At 37.9% G+C, this 20,027-nt stretch overlaps 1 protein-coding gene across 3 annotated transcripts in view; it reads right to left on the minus strand.

The window, feature by feature from the left end:
- Positions 1–20,027, minus strand: part of SYT14 (synaptotagmin 14) — a 188,821-nt gene that overhangs the window by 64,371 nt on the left and 104,423 nt on the right. For all 3 annotated transcript variants that reach the window (XM_066366061.1, XM_066366062.1, XM_066366060.1), the window contains one exon: positions 141–412. In XM_066366061.1, coding sequence (XP_066222158.1) covers positions 141–412 — 272 coding nt within the window. The remainder of the gene's footprint in view (positions 1–140; positions 413–20,027) is intronic.

The following is a 20,027-nucleotide window of genomic DNA, read 5'->3' on the forward strand; positions in this document are numbered from 1 at the left end:
AGATTCCATCTAGGATAGAAACTGGTACATAAACCACAAAGGACAAGATAGCGATAAAACCTTCTTACCAAGAGGAGAAGCATGGGATTATTACTCTCCAAGTAACATTCATTTTCAAAATTCTATGTGCGTTTACTTACTTCAGGGCTCAGGACTGCTGTGCTGTCACTCGGAACATCCTCTTCATAGCCTTTATTGTGAAAACTTTCTATTTCGTGACCTGTGCTTCCTTCACTTGGGCACTTGTTATATGAGCATCTTGGGCTGTTGCTGCAGTGGGAAAATTCACATTTACTGTCCCCAATTTCTGAGGGTGTGCATGAGAGGTGGGGAGAACCACTGTCATCCTGATATGGTGGAGGCTGCAACTCATCCAGTGGGGGTGTTCTTCTCATTCTTTGAATGCAGTTTCCTGACAATGATTAAGAATCTGGTCACCGTTTCCGTTTAGCCTCAATATGCAGTACAGTCCACAATCATTGTAAATAACTTTTAAAAACTGGGTTAAAAACCTGTGGCAATGTGACTATTAGATTTTATTCTTCTCTAGCTCAGATGCAGAAATAAACTAATCTGGTCTCCCTCTCCTCTCCTCCTGGCACAGTAATACCAGGAAAAATAAAATTCACTCTCAAATATCAAGAGAGATCCTATCACACAGAAAAATGGGAGAGTGATAAAAATTAGTGAAATAGCTTATTCATTCAGGTTTTTTTTCTACAAAACAATCCAGAAGCATACATACTTCATCTATTTCTTTATGATCTGTGGCCTCTTTAGCCACAGTAGGTAAAAATATTGTTGGTAAAAGACACAATAACTTCATTTATTTTCTTCAATTACTGAGATGAACTTAAACTAGCATTCAGCTGAACAGTGTCAGGAATTATTTTTCCATACCTATCCTTGATCCAGAACCCTAGAAGGAGGCAAACCATGAACCAAGGCCTAACCCCACCCATCAGATCAGCAAAGACAGAGGCCACACTCCATCGCGTCCAACTCCACTGTCATTCCCAGGGTCTCCCCCGGCCCCTCTCCAGTCTGGGTCTGAACTCATCTCAAGTATGGCTCCACCATGTCTACAGCAGGCATCTCCGCCTCCAGCAGTTCATCTGAAACCACATTTTCTTTCACTCTTAAATTATCCTTTAAATTTTTATCTCAATGACTGAGAATAGGCATGTCTGTGAACAGGATCGAGGTAGAGGCAGGTGGGAGATGGAAGGAAACAGAGTTCACTTTACAATTTAAGACCAGCTAATAAGTCTGTGTTGATAAATCCTGAACATAATATCAGATAATAAATTTTAACACAGATTGGTTTTTCTTTTAATGGATTATGAACCTCCTTTCTCAAAAGGAACCCTGAAGAAAGATAGTTTGTATTACAATTATTATAATGGAGTGCCATTCAAATGTTCAATAGGTCTTTTGTGCTTCTGAGATAGAAAACTTTACATAAGAACTATAAAACTCCTTGAAAAATTATTACAATGCTTGGTTCAAATGGAAATCAAGTTTTGTGGACTTAGCATAAATTTACATGTATGCTCAGAAGCCCTAATCTTGGAAAAAGAAAACTGTCTTATCTAGTGAGTATGACATATTAACTTTAGTCTATTAAACATGAACAAAAAGTATAAAAGTTCTCAAATTAATATAGTTGAAGCTAAATTTGAGAAGACCGGATAGGTTAAACAGATACATTACAAGTAGTTACCAATAAAACACAATGTTCCAGATTTCAGAGTGAGGTTTCCAGAAAAGTTTTTGTTTTCTTGACAAAAAGCAAGTAGACTCAACCTGCATGACCCTTTTGTCCAATGGCCTTTCCCCTTCCCCCTACCTAGAGCAGCCATCTTGTAACCAAGAAGTAACAAGCAAGAAAATGAAAGTTAAGAATAGAGAAGCCAAAAAACAGAAAGTCTGGGTATCTGAAACATCACTAAGTACCTACTTCCAAATTTCTTCATTCCTGAGACACATAAATCCCTATTTTTTTTAAATGAGTTGGGTTTTATGTTTTTTCTGAATATATTTTCCACATAGTTTTTAACTCATTAATACCCTCCCTTTATTTAAAAATGTATATCTAATTAGTCATTGAATTCTAAATTAAATATTTACTATAACATGAAATCAACTAAAAATTTCCTAATGCAGTGGTTCTAGGAGTTAGCATACCACCTTCTCATTTACCTTTATATTTTTAAGAGAGGTGGTCTTTCCCAGAAGTCTCCCAGCTTATTACCCACAGATCTCACTGGGCAGAACTGGGTTCACATGTCTATTTCTAAACCCATCTCTAATAGAATGAGATTACCATAATTGGCTTAGATTAATCAGAAGTTATTAAATTAAAGCTGTGATGTGGTCAGTTTCACTATTCATATCTATTTGGAAAAGAGTAGATGCCACTGACCAAGAAAAAAGAGCAAAGACTCAAATAAAATTACACATGGAAGAGGAGATATTATAACTGGTACTACAAATACCAGGAATTATAAAAGATTACTATGAACAATTAAATGTCAACAGATTGGACAACCTAGAAGAAAAGGATAAATCCTAGAAACATATAATCTGCCAAGACTGAATCAGGAAGAAATAGAAAATCTAAATAAACAGACCAATTACTTGTAAGGAAATTAGATCAGGGATCAAAAACCTAGCAACAAATAAAAGTTCAGGACCAGATGCCTTCACTAGTCAATTCTACCAAACACTTAAAGAAAATTTAATAACAATCCTTCTCAAATCATTACGAAATATAGAAGAGGAGGGAACATGCCAAATTCATTTTACTAGGACAGCATTATCATAATACCAAAGCCAGACTATATGAAAAGAAAATTATAGGTAAGTATCCCTGAAAAAACCTTCAACAAAATATTAGCAGACTGAACTCAACAATACATAAAAAAATATATACACCATGATGAAATGAGATTTATTCCTGGAATGCAAAGATGGTTCAACATCCACAAGCCAATCAGCATGATAGATCACATTAATAAAATGAAGAATAAATATCGTATGATCATCTCAATAGATGTAAAAAAGCATTTTGCAAAATTCACCATCCAATCATGATGATTCTAAAAAAAAATTGGGTGCTGGGGGAATGTACATCAGCATTTAAATGCCATACATGACAAACGCATAGCTAATACCATATTCAATGGCAAAAAACAAAGCTTTTCCTCCAAGACCAGGAACAATGTAAGGAAACCAACTCACCACTTTTATTCATCATAGTACTAGAAGTCCTAGCCAGAGCAATGAGGCAAGAAAAAATAATAAAGCCATACAAATTGGAAAGGAAGAAATAAAACTGTCTCTATTTGCAGATAGCGTATTATATATAGGAAGCCCTAAAGACTCCACATATGCACACAAATTATTAGAACTAATCAATGAATTCAGTAAAGTCACAGTAAAATCAGTATAAAAAATTGCCTTTTTGTATACTAAAAAAAATCTTTTAAATCTCATTTATGACTGCATCAAAAAGAATACCTTAAAATAAATTTGACAAAGAAATCAAATACCTATATGCTGAGAACTATAAGACAATGATTTTTTAAAAATAAAGATAAAACTAATAAATGGAAAGATATTCCATACTCATGGACTGAAAAATAATTAATATTATTAAACTGTTTCACACTGCCTAAACCAATCTATAGATTCAATGCAGTCACTATCAAAATTCCAAAGGCATTTTTCACAGAAATAGAAAAACAAGCCTAAAATTTGTATGGAGCAACAGAAGACTCCAAATAGCCAAAGCGATATTGAAAAAGAACAAAACTAGAAGTATCATATTCATCATTTCAAAGAATATTAAAAAGAAACAGTAATCAAAACAGTATGGTATTGGTACAAAAACAGACACAGTAATCAATACAACAGAGTGGGAAGCCCAGAAATAAATCCATACATACATGATCAATTAATTTACAACAAAGTAGACAAGAACATGCAACACAGAACAATAGTGTCTTTAATAACTGGTGCTGAGAAAACTGGATAACCAAATGCAAAAGAATGGACCTCAACTACTCTATCTTATACCATATAAGGTATTAATTAATGAATGAAAAATTGTTTAAAGACTTGGATATAAGGTTTGTAACAATAAGACTCCTAGAAGAAAACACAGTAGGCTCTTTGACATTATTTGGACAATATTTTGCTGCAAATGCAACAAAAGCAAAAATCAGTATGTGAGACTACACTACCTAAAAAGCTTTTGCAAAGCAAAGGAACCTCAACAAAATAAAAAGGCATCCTATTGAGTATAAGAAATATTTGCAAATCATATTCTGGATAATGGGTTAATATCCAAAATTTATAAAGAATTAATACAACTCAATAGCAAGGAAAACAATCTGATTTTAAAATGAGCTGAGGAACTAAATAGACATTTTTCCAAAGAAGATATCCAATTGACCAACAGGTTCATGAAAAAAAAGATGCTCTATATCACTAAGCAGGAAAATGTAAAACAAAGTCATAATGTAGCATCACCTCACACTTATGAGAATGATTATTATTTAAAAGACAAGAAGTAACAAGTGCTGGTGAGGATGTAGCAGAGAAAGGGGAATGCTTGTGCACTGTTAGTTGCATTTAAACTGATAAAGCTACTACGGAAGGCAGTATGGAGTTTCCTCAAAACACAGAGCTACAATCCAGCAATTCCACTTTTAGGTAGTTATCTGAAGGGAACGAAATCACTGTCTTGAAAAGACATCTGCATCCCCATGTTCATTGCAGTATTATCTGTAATAGCCAAGACATGGACACAACCTAAGTGTCCACAGATCAATGAATAAAGAAAATGTGGCACATATAAAATAAGTCAGAAAAGAGAAAGATAAAGACTGTATAATGTGGAATCTAAAAAACTGAACTCACAGATACAGAGAGAAGATTGGTAGTTGCCAATATTTATTAAAATATGTCTCTCTCTGTGGTTCATTATTCCTCAATAGCTATTACAATATAATAATTCTCTGAACTTTCTTTTGATGTGAGCAGCACAATATAATTTCTGTCTAATAATAATGTTACACCTTACTTCCTTTGGTTTATTTTTCTCTGTATCAGGTCACTTTCCAGTTGCCTGCCAACTAGGGTTTTTAGACAGTGGAGCTCTAGTCATGGGGCTCTTGTTTAGATTTAGTATAACTGTGCTCCAGAGGCTAAGGCACAAATTTCCCCAAAGAAGGTCAGTGATATTTAAAGATGCTAAGTAGGCCTGGCCAGGCGGTGGTGCAGTGGATAGAGCGTCCGACTGGGATGCAGAGGACCCAGGTTCGAAACACCGAGGTTATTAGTTTGAGTATGGGCTCATTCAACTTGAGCGCGGGGTTGCTGGCTTGAGCGTGGGATCATAGACATGACCCCATGGTCGTTGGCTTGAACCCAAAGGTCACTAGCTTGAGCCCAAAAGTCACTGGCTTGAGCAAGGAGTCACTCACTTTGCTGTAGCCCTCCCCCCCATTAAGGCACATATGAGAAAGCAATCAATGAACAAGCAATTAACAAACAACTAAGATGCTGCAACGAAGAACTGATGCTTCTCATCTCTCTCCCTTCCTGTTTGTCCCTCTCTCTGATTCTCTGTCAATAAATAAATAAATAAATAAATATGCTAAGTAGGCTCCATGGGTAACCTCACTACTGTTTCTGAATTTGAGAGGAACAATTTTAAGGCTGTAAATTGGAATATGAAAATCATTTTAGAGTATACAAATTACATATGCATTGCAATATGTATATTTATGTAATTATTAATAATACCTCCCTTAACTCTTTACTTTAAAAAAAAATATTGATTGATTTTAGGGAGAGAGGGAAGAGAGAGACACATTAATCTGTTCCTGTATGTGCCCCAACCGGGGATCAAACCTGCAACCTCTGTGCATCGGGATGATGCTCCAAACGACTGAGCTATCTGGCCAGGGTTACTCTTTACTTTTGCATTTTACTTTTCAAAATAAAAAACACCCAAATATATGTGGAATAAGAATTTCATTATTAAAAGATAATTATGAGAATATATCCTTTTCTTTTTTCTGTTTCTTTTTTGTATTTTTCTGAGGCTGGAAATGAGGAGAGACAGTCAGACAGACTGATCCCGCATGTGCCCGACTGGGATCCACCCCGCACGCCCACCAGGGGGCAACGCTCTGCCCACCAGGGGGCGATGCTCTGCCCCTCTGGGGCGTCGCTCTGTTGAGACCAGAGCCACTCCAGCGCCTGGGGCAGAGGCCAAGGAGCCATCCCCAGCGCCCGGGCCATCTTTGCTCAAATGGAGCCTCGGCTGTGGGAGGGGAAGAGAGAGACAGAGAGGAAGGAGAGGGAGGGGTGGAGAAGCAGATGGGCGCTTCTCCTGTGTGCCCTGGCCGGAAATCGAACCCGGGACCTCTGCACGGCAGGCCGACGCTCTACCACTGAGCCAACCGGCCAGGGCCGAGAATATATCCTTTTAAAAAACTTTAGCAATAATATCTTTTTTCTCTAATGGACAACTACTTCATATTGTCACAATGTAAAAACTAAGAGTTGGCTTAAATTTAATGAATACTGAAAAACTTTAAAAGACAACTGTTTTACAAAGTAACAATTTATATTATAGTTGTTAGAATACAGTGTAAACATCCAACACCTTGAGAATAAATTTCCCGTGGGACAAACACCAAAATGATGATGCCCTACTCTTACTTTATCCCTGTTTCATACCTGATTCATGCACTATTTTGTGGAATAGCATAGCCATAAAAGGGTTCATGCATGCATATATTTTAAACATTTTAATTTACTATCTACAGATTATACAGCATCTACAAAACAACACAAAGTATCTTCTAACTGTAGAAAAAAATAAGCTGCAGACAGGTCTGGAGTATGACCTGGAGTCCTTAACTGCAGCTCTAAAAGGCAGTGAATATTCAATATCTATAGAATTCACTTTTCAAATGCTTCTGGAAATTTTCCAAAATTGATTACAGAGAGTGGATAATAAATTAAGGCTCAATACATTTCACAAAACTGGAACATAAAGAGGATGTTTTCTGACCACAGTAGAATTAAACTAGAAATCAGGAACTAAAATGTAACTACAGTAAAAAAATCTATAGAAAGGTAGATAAACTAGAAATTAAAATATATTGTTAACTGACCCATGGATCAAAGAAAAAAAAATCACAAAAGAAAGGAGGGAAAAGGAAATAACAAAGTACAGTCAAATAGAAAACATGCCTCTGACAGAGCATCAGCAAACCAAAAGGAAAGATACTGAGAACATTAATAAAATTGATAAACTACTAGAGGAGACTAATGAGGAAGAAAGAGAGAGATGGCATAAGTTACTAATACCTACAATAAGAAAGAGGACATAATTTCAAATGAGGTGCCAAAACTCAAATAGGATAAAGAGGCACCTCACATAGGGCAGCCCTGTGCAGTGTTGGAGCCCAGGCTGGGTGAGAGAGTCCAGCATGGGAAGCCAGAGCTTCAGCAGAATGAGAAGGTTCCCCGCGGAGGGGCAGCCTAGCCTGTGGCAACAAAGTTCAAGGACCAGGACGAGGACTGTGCCTACACTGAGCAAAGGGGAGCAACCCTACAACGCTGCAAGTGGAGTCACTGCCTAAGTAGGAGCAGAAGCATGGAGGGCAGACTGGCATGGGTTGTCAAAGCCCAGGAAGACTGAGGAGAACATCCACACAGAGGCGTACCTGGTGAAGGAGGCAGGCATCCATGTGGACAGGTGGCCTGACATAGGAAAACCAGAGCCCAAGTGGGAGGGTGAGGGCACCCACGTGTGAGGGTAGCCGGGAAAGTGGTGTGCGAGCCCAAGCAGGATGAGGAGGGTAACAGTATGAGGAGAAGGGGGAGTCTTGGAGCATGGTGTTAGACCCCAAACAGAAAGTCAGAGGTTAGGTAGTGATGAACACCCAATGTGGGCAAACTAGCCTGGGATGTCATGACACTCTCAGGGCACAAGGCCATGCACAAGTGGGAAAGTCTGCATGGGATATCAGAGCCCAAATGGGGAGAGGGGATGTGCATACAAAGACAGGGGGGGTGATCAAATAGTAAGTATATGAATGCTAATGAAAGCCAGGTCTCTGACTCTGCAGTATTAGAGAAGGGAGTTATAACTATGGAAAGGGGAAAAACTAGACTAAACTCTATGGTGTTGAATTAGAATTGAAGATATTAGTGTGAACTCAGATTTTAAATTAATAGGTCGAAGCAAATATGGTATAAATATTCATATATTTTGTACGTATACACACTCATGTGCACACACACACACCCATTTCAGAGGGAAAAGACAAGCAAACTTAGAAAAGCTAAGTAAGGTCATGCTCAGAGAATGATGGGGACACATTCAAAGGACAAAGAAGCCAGCTTGTAGGGGTTAATACTGACCAAATCCTACTAACAATCTGAGCAAAATAATTTTAGTAACTGTTTACAACACACTGAGGGAAAGAGGAAAGGCATGAGTCCATCCAGATATAAATAAACATATGAATAAACTGAAAGAATTTTAAGCACCGGGTTACAGACACAGCTACAAAGTCCCTCTGACAGAGTACCCATTCATTACCAAGAGTAACTTTACAATCCAGAAGTCTAGTAGACACCCCTTCTAAATGAAGAGGTCAGAGTAAATATCATGAGTACTGGGACAAATCAAAATTGAGCATCACCTCCGAAGATGCAATGAGATTGGAATGCAGCGCCACTTCTGTGGTGCTCCAGCTAAGGATGCCAAACCCGAATCTAACCATGAAAATATCAAACTCAGTCTAGAAAATAAATTGCGTGTAATCTTCAAAAAAAGAATGGCCGAGGAAACTGTTCTAGACTGAAAGAGACTAAGGATATGACAACAAAATGCAAAGCATGCTCCTGAATAAGACCCTGTTGCTAGAATGGACGTTATCTAGGCAGCTGTTGACCATAAATGGCTTCTGAGGATTAGATAGTAGTAATATATCAATGTTAATAACTTCATTTTGATATTGTATTGTCATTATTTAGGAGAATATTCTTGTTCGTAGAAAATACACACTGAAGAATTTGGGGGTAACAAACAGCAGGTCAGTGCTACTTACCGTCAAGTGGCACAAAGGGGTAAAAAGGACTCTAATATTTTCCCAACTTTTATTAACTTTGTGAGTTTTTTAAATCTCTATAAAAAAGACACCTTCATACTTTCTGAAAATAAATTTAAAAATCAGATGATATAGACGAAGTCCTAGAGAAATACAACCTATCAAAACAAACTCAAGAAGAAACAGGAAAATTATATATTATTACATCTGTTACTGAAATTGAATGCTTTTTTAAAAAGCTTCCTAACAAAGAAAATTCCAGGCCCAGATGGCTTCACTGGTGAATCTGCCATTTAAGGAAGAAAAAAAACACCAATCTTAACAAAAAAATATGTATATTTCAGATAATACAAAAAGGAGGAAATATTTCTGAAATTATGTTTAACCCTAAATAAGCATACCCTTGACACCAGGCCCTGATAAAATATCTTGTAAGAAAATAATAAGCCACATGACCAGGTGGTGGCACAGTGGATAGAGTGTTGACCTAGAATGGTGAGGTCCCAGGTTTGAAACCCTGAGGTCACTAGCTTGAACCTAAAAGGTACTTGGTCTGAAGCCCATGGTTGCTGGCTTGAGCCCAAGGGGTCACTGGCTTGCCCGGAATACCCCTCCCCTGGCCAAGGCACATATATGGGAAGCAATCGATTAAATGCAACTATGAGTTGATGCTTCTCATCTCTCTCCCTTGTTGTTTCTCTGTTTCTGTGTTTTGCTAAAAAATAGTAATAACAGCCTGACCTGTGGTACCGCAGTGGATAAAGCATCGACCTGGAAATGCTGAGGTCGCTGGTTCGTAACCCTGGGCTTGCCTGGTCAAGGCACATATGGGAGTTGATGCTTCCAGCTCCTCCCCCCTGTCTCTCTCCTCTCTTTCTCTGTCTCTCTCTGTCTCCTCTCTAAAATGAATAAATAAAATAAAAAAAATAGTAATAATAATAATAAGCCAACACCTCTTGTGAATATGGATATAAAAGTTCTAAAGCCCTGGCCGGTTGGCTCAGCGGTAGAGCGTCGGCCTAGCGTGCGGAGGACCCGGGTTCGATTCCCGGCCAGGGCACACAGGAGAAGCGCCCATTTGCTTCTCCACCCCTCCGCCGCGCCTTCCTCTCTGTCTCTCTCTTCCCCTCCCGCAGCCAAGGCTCCATTGGAGCAAAGATGGCCCGGGCGCTGGGGATGGCTCTGTGGCCTCTGCCCCAGGCGCTAGAGTGGCTCTGGTCGCAACATGGCGACGCCCAGGATGGGCAGAGCATCGCCCCCTGGTGGGCAGAGCGTCACCCCCTGGTGGGTGTGCCGGGTGGATCCCGGTCGGGCGCATGCGGGAGTCTGTCTGACTGTCTCTCCCTGTTTCCAGCTTCAGAAAAATGCAAAAAATAATAATAATAATAAAAGTTCTAAAAATATTAACAAGCTAAACCCAGAGTTATATAAACAGGGTATTACAACACAACCAACTTGGGTTTATACTAGGAATATAAAGTTATTCTATAAATGCAAGGTGGATTTACCATTAGAAAATTAACCTATTTAATTCACTGCATTGAAAGAATAAAAGTAAAAAGTAATGTGTTAACTGTAATGGATTAAAAAAGCATTTGATAAAAGTCATTATCCATTCATGATAAAATCTCTATACAAACTGGGAATAGAAGGCAACTGCCCTTATCTCATATAGGAGATCTTTGAAAGTTCTGCAGCAAACATATTTAATGGTGGGTGAAAGTTTTACCTCTGAGACAAGGAATGAGACAAGCATGCCTGTTATTACTGCTTCTGTTTAACAACATACTGGAGGTACTAGCCAGTGCAGTAAGGTGAGAAAAAGATGATGTAAAAGAGTTAGGGAGAAAGAAATAAAAGCCAATACTCTCTGATGACAACAGTGATATAGAAATACCAAAATAATTTGCAGATAGAGTTAGAAGCAAATTGAGCAAGGTCACTGAATATGAGGACAATATATAATAAAACCTCTATAATTTTGTTAACCAGTGTTACCCCAATATATTCCACAAAAAGGAAAAATAATAATATCGTATATCAGCATCAGATAAATCAAACACCTAAGAACAGATCTAAAAAAACAAAAATCACCTTGCTATTATTTTTCCAGCTCTTGGGTTAACAATTAGTAAATGTATCCTCACAGCAATTGGCAAAAGTCACATCTGGGTTTCCTAAGCAGAGGCTGTGTGGGATAGGGGGGCACAGCTGGAACCTACTGGAGCTTCCTTTCCTTAGCTATAAGACACCCCAAGGCAAGAGCAGAGACCTGTCTACCATCAGAGGCTTGAGAACTGTAGGTCTAGTGAAGGTCTTTACTAAGTTGACCATTGTAACAATTAACAGGCTTGACAAATGATGGCAGGTTATCATAAAGTTACTTAGAAGATGACTGCAACTGGAGTTGTCACTCCAGATGGAGTCTTCTTAATGAACAAATTAAGACAGGGTTGGTATTTGATAGGTAGGTTTAATTAAGCAAATGCTTTTTCCTTCAGAACAATCCATAGAAAACAAAAGTAACAGGTTTTCACTGGGCAAGGACAGTAATACTCTACTGTCTTGCTACAGGGAAACAGTAACATTCTCGTTCTCTGCCACAGTCTGCTCTGCAGAGACACAGACCCTGGCTGCCGTAACATTCGATACTACATGTCCTTAACCCTGCTGTGTATCCCAGCAAGCTACTGGGACCTGAAGAGCGGAGAGATGAAGGGCCTTGGTAAAATATGCATGTGTAACAGAGTGAGAACTAAATTTTATGAAAAGACAAGTTCCTCAACAAAGTTCCTGAAGATCCAGGGGTACGTGGAAGATTCTTCCCAAAGTCAAAGAGAATTTACAATCCCTTGTCTGCCTCCCGCTAAGAAGGAAACAAAAGTTTGGCCAGCCTTTTTCCATTTTGAAAGCAGCACATGCCATATTTAAGTATACAGCTCTGATCCATTTACAAGGTAACATAAAAAGCTATTAGCTTTGTGTAGCGGTCAGAGTAAAATGTCTCTCCAGATGACCCAGGATACAGTAAACTTCACACTTGACCTTTAAGACCCAGCAAACCAAAGGTCCTCAAATGACTGTCATAACTCACGATGCTCAAAAATATTATTGAGAAGCTCTGACGGTAGAATTGCATTGGTATGTACACACACACACACACACACACACACACACACACACACCTGTGCATATATATATTATATAAATACAGCATTGGTGTATATATATATATATATATATATCTGTGTGTGTATATATTATATAAATACAGTATATGTGTGTGTATATTTACATAAATATATATTAACATATACACACTTACAATTTTTGGCATCTGTAAATATGTTTCACTACAATAGTTCTGATTATTTTTGTACCATGCCTTGAAACTCTAATACTTTCTTGCTTTATTTTCTTGATGGTTTGAAATAATTCCTGATTCAAACCACAATCTACATACAGCTATCAACTTTGTACCAGTACAATTTTATGCAATACAGCTATTTTCAGAATGAAAAATAAACCCAGTGCCTCTCATTTCTTGACTCCCAGGTTTTAATAAAAGATCATACTCACTTCAGCAAGTGAAATGAAAATAAAATGGTTTGTTTTTGAGAAACAGTTCCAGGCCTACAATTAGTATCAAACAGACTAACTTGGAATACCAAGGGACACCAGGTAGTAATGTAACCCAACATGTCCAGCATGAAGCAAACAGCGTGTGACCACCTAGCTAGAAAGTTGGGGGTGTAAAGCTGCATTCCATCTTCCAGAGAAATTGGCAGATACTGGATGAGAACCAAGTAGGCACTAAAGGCACAGGCAAGTGTGATCGTTATGCCTGCTGCACCTTGATTAACTTGCATGCACAGCCCCATCAGTACACGATGAATAGTTAACTGAGGGTTAAAAAATTATGTCTAGTGATGCCAAAATCAGAAGCGAAAGAAATGTCCTGATATTATAATCCTTTCAGAGAGAGCCTTGAAACATAGAAGGAAAATCTCAATCAATAGAATTCTTAGTAATCTATCAGATTTTCAACTTTGCTTAGAATAAAACTTGGTTGCAATTACTGGGTTGCCAATGGTTTGGCTGGATGTAAGGACTTGGGAGGAGAAAGGCTGGCAGATTTGTATCACCTAGAATGGCTCTATGGCCTAAAGATATTTATATTCCCACTACAATTTAAAACGCAAATGTGAATCAAATACTATGATTTCTAAAGTTTAACTTCATAAATTCCAATTCTTTCAGGTTAAAAAAGTTTGTAACTCTTTTTAACAACTGTTATCACTCTACTTCTTTGCTTTGCTCCTTAGATTGAATTTGTTATCAAACAGCAATTGAAAATATAAACATTTAACATTGACTTTTCTATTTATTCTAGGAATAACAGAAATGAACTTCCCAGCAACCTTGGCACATCAGGATGACACTAACCCAGTGGTCGGCCAACCGTGGCTTGCGAGTCACATGCGGCTCTTTGGCCCCTTGAGTGTGGCTCTTCCACAAAATACCAGGTTTGGGCGCTACCTCCATAAGGAATGTACCTACCTATATAGTTTAAGTTTAAAAAATTTGGCTCTCAAAAGAAATTTCAATCATTGTACTGTTGATATTTGGCTCTGTTTACTAATGAGTTTGCCAACCACTGCTCTTAAACAACTGAACAACCCAGCCAGAGCCTGGCCTGCTTGAATTTTGACTGAGATCATAACTCAATCTATAGATCAATTTTGAGAGATAGACATCTTAAGATTAAGTCTTCCAATCAATGAACATGGTATACCACTACCTTTAAATCTTCCTTATATTCTTTTAATGTTTTATAGTTTTCAGTATAAAGGCCTTATTATTCTTATTACTAAGAATACTGGTTCATGATGCTATTATAAATGGTGTGGTTTTTAAAATTATATTTTCCAACTGCTTTTTTTAGTATACAGAAATATTTTTGATATCTGTCAACTGACCTGTTATCCTGAAAATTCTTTGTAGGTATCTTCAAATTTTCTACATATATAGAAATCCTGCCATCTGCAAATATGGTTTGACTTTTCCTTTCCAATCTCTCTGACTTTTCTCATTCTTGTTTTACTGCACAACCTAGACCCTTGATTAAAACACTGAACAAAAATAGTAAAAGTGGAAACCCTTGCCATATACTGGACTTTATAAAAGAAAAGCATTCAATATTTTATCACTGAGTATTAGCCTTATGTGATTTTTTTTTACCTTATTATGTTTTGTTAGAACTTGAAATCACAGATTGAGAAAGTTTGCCAGAAGGTTTTATCACAAATGGAAACTGAATTTTATCAAATGCATTTTTCCATCAAGTGGGGTGAATAATTATTATTTTCTACTTTATTCTCTTATGTGGAGAAAAGCACTGATTGATCTCCCAGCGTTCAACTAAATTTGCATTCCTAAGATAAACCCTAATTTGTCGTAATACGTTACCCTTTTTTACTGCTGGATTAATTTGCTATTTTTAAAGGATTTTGTTTTTAGGTATGTGAGCAATACTGCTCTTTTTTTTCCTTTTCTTTTCCATTTTATCATTTCCTTGTCTGTTTTAGCAGTCTGAGTAATTCTAGTGCTAGACTCAAAATGATTTGGAAAATGTTCTTTCCTCTTCTTTTTTTCTGTTTGGACTAAATTAGAAATATATAAGGATATTTCTTCCATAAATATGTTTAGTACAATAGAATTCATCAATGACACTATCTGTGTCTGAAATTTTCTTTGTGGGTTTTTACTATAAATATAAGGCAAGTGAGGTTATCTCTTTTCTTAGAGTGAGATTTGGCCATTTGTGTCTATCAAGGAATTTGTACATTTCATTATGTAAAATTTATTGGTATAAAGTTACTCATAATATCCTCTTACAATGATGTACCTATTTCATTCTTGATGTTAATCTTTTATGTCTTCTATTATCCTGGTCAATGTAAAGGCTTATAAATTTTATTGATTTTCCAAGAAACAGCTTTTGGCTTCACTGAGTTTCTATTTAAAAAATTTTTATTTATTTATTCATTTTAGAGAGGAGGGGAGAAAGAGAGAAATAGACAGAAAGGAGGGGGGAGGAGCAGGAAGCATCAACTTCCATATGTGTCTTGATCAGGCAAGCCCAAGGTTTTGAACTGATGACCTCAACTTTCTAGGTCGACACTTTATCCACTGTGGCACCACAGGTCAGGCGAGTTTCTATTTTGTATGTTCATTTATTTATCTCTTTGATTTCCACTCTTTATTATTTCCTTTCTTATGCTTACATTGTTTTTTAATTTCCTAATTTCTATGGGGTAAGTTTACATGATTAATTTTCAACCTTTCTCACAATAAGCAACTGTTATAAACTTCCACCTAAGCACTGCTTGTACCGGCATTCTTTTTTTTTTTTTTTGTATTTTTCTGAAGCTGGAAACGGGGAGAGACAGTCAGACAGACTCCCGCATGCGCCCGACCGGGATCCACCTGGCACGCCCACCAGGGGTGACGCTCTGCCCACCAGGGGGCGATGCTCTGCCCCTCCGGGGCATTGCTCTGCCAAGACCAGAGCCACTCTAGCGCCTGGGGCAGAGGCCAAGGAGCCATCCCCAGCACCCGGGCCATCTTTGCTCCAATGGAGACTTGGCTGTGGGAGGGGAAGAGAGAGACAGAGAGGAAGGAGGGGGGGGTGGAGAAGCAAATGGGCGCTTCTCCTATGTGCCCTGGCCGGGAATCGAACCCGGGTCCCCCAAACGCCAGGCCAACGCTCTACCGCTGAGCCAACCGGCCAGGGCCTTGTACCAGCATTCTACAAATACCAATACGTTGTACTTTCATCTTCATTCAGTTTACAATAATGTCTACTTTTACTTGTGACTGATTCTTTGACCCATATTTAAGAAGTATTTTTTTTTTTTTTTTGACAAAGACAGAGAGGGACAAAGAGAAGAACAGACAGATAGGAAGGGAGAGAGATGAGAAGCATCAATTCTTTGTTGCGGCAACTTAGCTGTTTCTTGATTGCTTTCTTATATGTGCCTTGACTGGGGGCTACAGCAGACTGAGTGACCCCTTGCTCAATCCAGGGACCTTGGGCTCAAGCTGGTGAACCTTGCTCAAACCAGTTGAGCCCGCGTTCAAGCTGGCAACCTCGGGATTTCAAACCTGGGCCCTCCACGTTCCAATCAGATGCTCTATCCACTGCGCCACCGCCTGGTCAGACAAGAAGTTATTTTTTAATAGCCAAATATTTACAGAAATCCTACTATGATGGATTTCTAACTTAATTTCATTGTGGACAGAGAACACAGTCTTTGGAATTTCAATATTATTACATTTAATGAGTTTTTGTAATGGCCCAGAATATGCTGTTTCTTAGAGAATGTCTATGCATACTTGAAGAGTGTGTATGCTGTTAGTATGGAGTGTGCTGTCAATATCAATTAGAAGAGTTGGTTGATTCTGTTGCTCAAATCTTCTGCATCCTTATTGATTTTGTCTACTCTCCTATTCATTACCAAGAAAGAAGTTTTGAAATCCCTAAATATTATATAACTGACTTGCTTCAAGTTTACTGAAGTTGTTATTTAGGATTATGACTTCTTGATGATTTGACTCTTACTGTGAAAATGTCCCTCTATATCTCTGGCAATAATCCTTATTTTAAAGTCTTCCTTGTCTAATATTAATATGGCCATCTCAACTTTCCCTGAATTCATGTTTGCATGGTACATCATTTTTTTTCAGTCCTTTTGTTACACAAAAGGCTGGTTAATGAAATTTAAGAAAAGGGTTCTTTTTTCAATAAATGGTTTATTTTAAGAAATAGGGTTAGGGTTAAATTATCTCTATGCCTTTTTCTCATACATGATATACATTTGAATCCTGCTTTTATATGTAGTTTTGCTTTTGTTTTTTAAAATCTCGTCTGACAATCTATACTTTGTAATTGACATTTAATCCATTTACATTTAGTGTAATTATATGTTAGGAGTGACAAACATTCTATAACAGACTATTTAATACAAATTTTAGAGTTTGTAAGCCACACATAGTATCCACAACATATTCTTTGTGGGTATGTTTTATGATTTATAACTGCAAAAAATCTGGTATATACCTAAAATAGAGTATTATTCCGCTATAAAACAAATAAAATTCTGGCACATTATAACATGAATGAAACTCGAAGACATTATGCTAAGTAAAACAAGCCAAACAAAATGGACAATATATGATTCCACTTATATGAGTTACCTAGTCAAATTTATAGAGACAGAGAAGGATAATGGTGACTGGGACAATCTCAGAGGAGTAAGAAGTGGAGAGTTATAGTTTAATGCAGGGGTCTCAAACTCAACTCAGCATGTGGGCCGCAGAGCAAGATCACAGCCGTTCAGAGGGCCGCACTAGGTCTACAAAAGGCAACTGTTACGCAACACTTTTCTCACTGCAGTTGAAAACAAAAAAAAAATCAGTACAACAAGCACAATCGTACATGCAGTTTACTCAGTGTCACAAAACGACCAGAAACTGTAGTTCGCATCACAACTGCTGTTAACTAAGCTAATATCTAGCTAGGATGCTAGAGAAATGAAAAATACAAGTAGGCCTCTAGGCTTACTTAATTTTATCCAAAATATTTTGAACTTCGTGGATTAGTCTGCGGGCCGCACAAAATTGTTCGGCGGGCCGCAGGCCGCATGTTTAAGACCCCTGGTTTAATGGGTAGTGTTTCAGTTTAGAAGGATGAAAAGTATTGGTGGTGGTGATGGTTGTCTAACAATGTAATGTCACTGAACCTTACATTTAACATGATAAATTTTATGTTATGTATATTTTTCCACAATGTAAAAAAAAATGTAAAAATCATTTCTAGCTCAGGCCATACAAAACCAGGCTATGAGACAAATTTGGTCCATGGGTCATACTTTGCCAACACCTGGTGTGTACGGTTGAGTTGTCAATCTACCCTCTTGTAATCTGCTTTTTATTTGTCCTAATTGTTCTCTGTGTATTTTTCTCTTCTTTTTCTGATTTCTTTTGGATTGAATACTTTTATGATTCCATTTTCTCTCCAACATTTGCTTATTAGCCATAAGTTATGTTTTATTTTTGATAAGTTATGTGATTCTTCTAGGATTTACAATATACATTTTTAAGTTTTAACAGTTTATCTGCAAATTTCATATGTAACACAAAAATCTTACAACAGAATGGTTCTCCTCCTATCCTTTGTGTTGTCATACATTTTTGCTTCTATAGATTTTATAAATTCCATAATTTTTCTGAAAAAAATTATATTTACTCACAATCATTTTTGTAAATCCAAATTTCCATCTATTATAATTTTCTTTCTGCAGGAAGAACTTCCTTTAACATGTAATATAATTCAGAGACGTTTGCCTGATTTGTGAAAGACCTTTTTGTTGGGCACAGAATTGTAGATGACAGCTTTTTATAAATTCCTTTCAGCACTTTATGAAGTCATTCCATAATTTTCTAGATTTTACAGTTTCTAAGAAGTCTGCTATCACTCTTACCTTTATTTATAAATAATTTTTCATTTTTCTCTGGCTGTTTAAGTCCTGTTAAACTTCTTGGGTCTGTAGATTAACTGCTTTCTTCAAATTTGGAAAATTTCCAGCCACTACATTTTCAAATACTTTTTTGTTCCCTCCTTCCTTCTCCCTCATACATATGTCAGCGAACCTAATTTGTTATCACAGATTACCAAACATTTCGTTATTTCATTTTCAATCTTTTTTTCTCTCTGTACTCTACTTTTAATTGTATTTATCTATTTAATTGTATCTATTGAACTATGTCTTCAAGTTCACTCATCTTAAATTTTTCGATGTCTACCTGCTAGTAATCCCATCCACTAAGTTTTTCATTTCAGATATTCCATTTTTCCATGTCTACAGGTTCCATTTTGGTCTTTTGTATATCTTCCATGTTTTCCATAATAATTTCTTTTAAATTCTAGAGCAGCGGTTCTCAACCTGTGGGTCGCGACCCCGGCGGGGGTCGAATGACCAAAACACAGGGGTTGCCTAAATACATATTATTTTCCAATGGCTTTAGGCGACCCCGGTGTTTTGGTTGTTTGATGCCCGCCGGGGTCATGACCCACAGGTTGAGAACCGCTGTTCTAGAGCATATTTATAATATTTATATTAGCTGTTTTAAGAATCTTGTTTGCTAATTCCACCATATTTTTTATTTCTGCTTCTATTTCTATTGACTGTCCCCACTTTCTGCAACCAATTATGGGTCCTCATTTACTGCTTTTTTGCATACCTAGCAATTATTAATTAGATGCTGTGCCCTGTGAATGTTACACTGTTGAATGCTTGCTTGTGTTGTATTCCACTAAAGAGTGTTTTGCCTTTGTTCTGGCATGCAGTTAAACTTCTTGAGGATCAGTTTAATCCTCTTGAGACTTCTTCCTATATATATATATATATATATATATATATTTTTTTTTTTTTTTTTTCATTTTTTCTGAAGCTGGAAACAGGGAGAGACAGTCTGACAGACTCCCGCATGCGCCCGACCGGGATCCACCCGGCACGCCCACCAGGGGCGAAGCTCTGCCCACCAGGGGGCGATGCTCTGCCCATCCTGGGCGTCGCCATGTTGCGACCAGAGCCACTCTAGCGCCTGAGGCAGAGGCCACAGAGCCATCCCCAGCGCCCGGGCCATCTTTGCTCCAATGGAGCCTTGGCTGCGGGAGGGGAAGAGAGAGACAGAGAGGAAAGCGCGGCGGAGGGGTGGAGAAGCAAATGGGCGCTTCTCCTGTGTGCCCTGGCCGGGAATCGAACCCGGGTCCTCCGCACGCTAGGCCGACGCTCTACCGCTGAGCCAACCGGCCAGGGC

Source organism: Saccopteryx leptura, chromosome 2 (assembly GCF_036850995.1).
Source record: "Saccopteryx leptura isolate mSacLep1 chromosome 2, mSacLep1_pri_phased_curated, whole genome shotgun sequence".
NCBI lineage: Eukaryota > Metazoa > Chordata > Mammalia > Chiroptera > Emballonuridae > Saccopteryx > Saccopteryx leptura.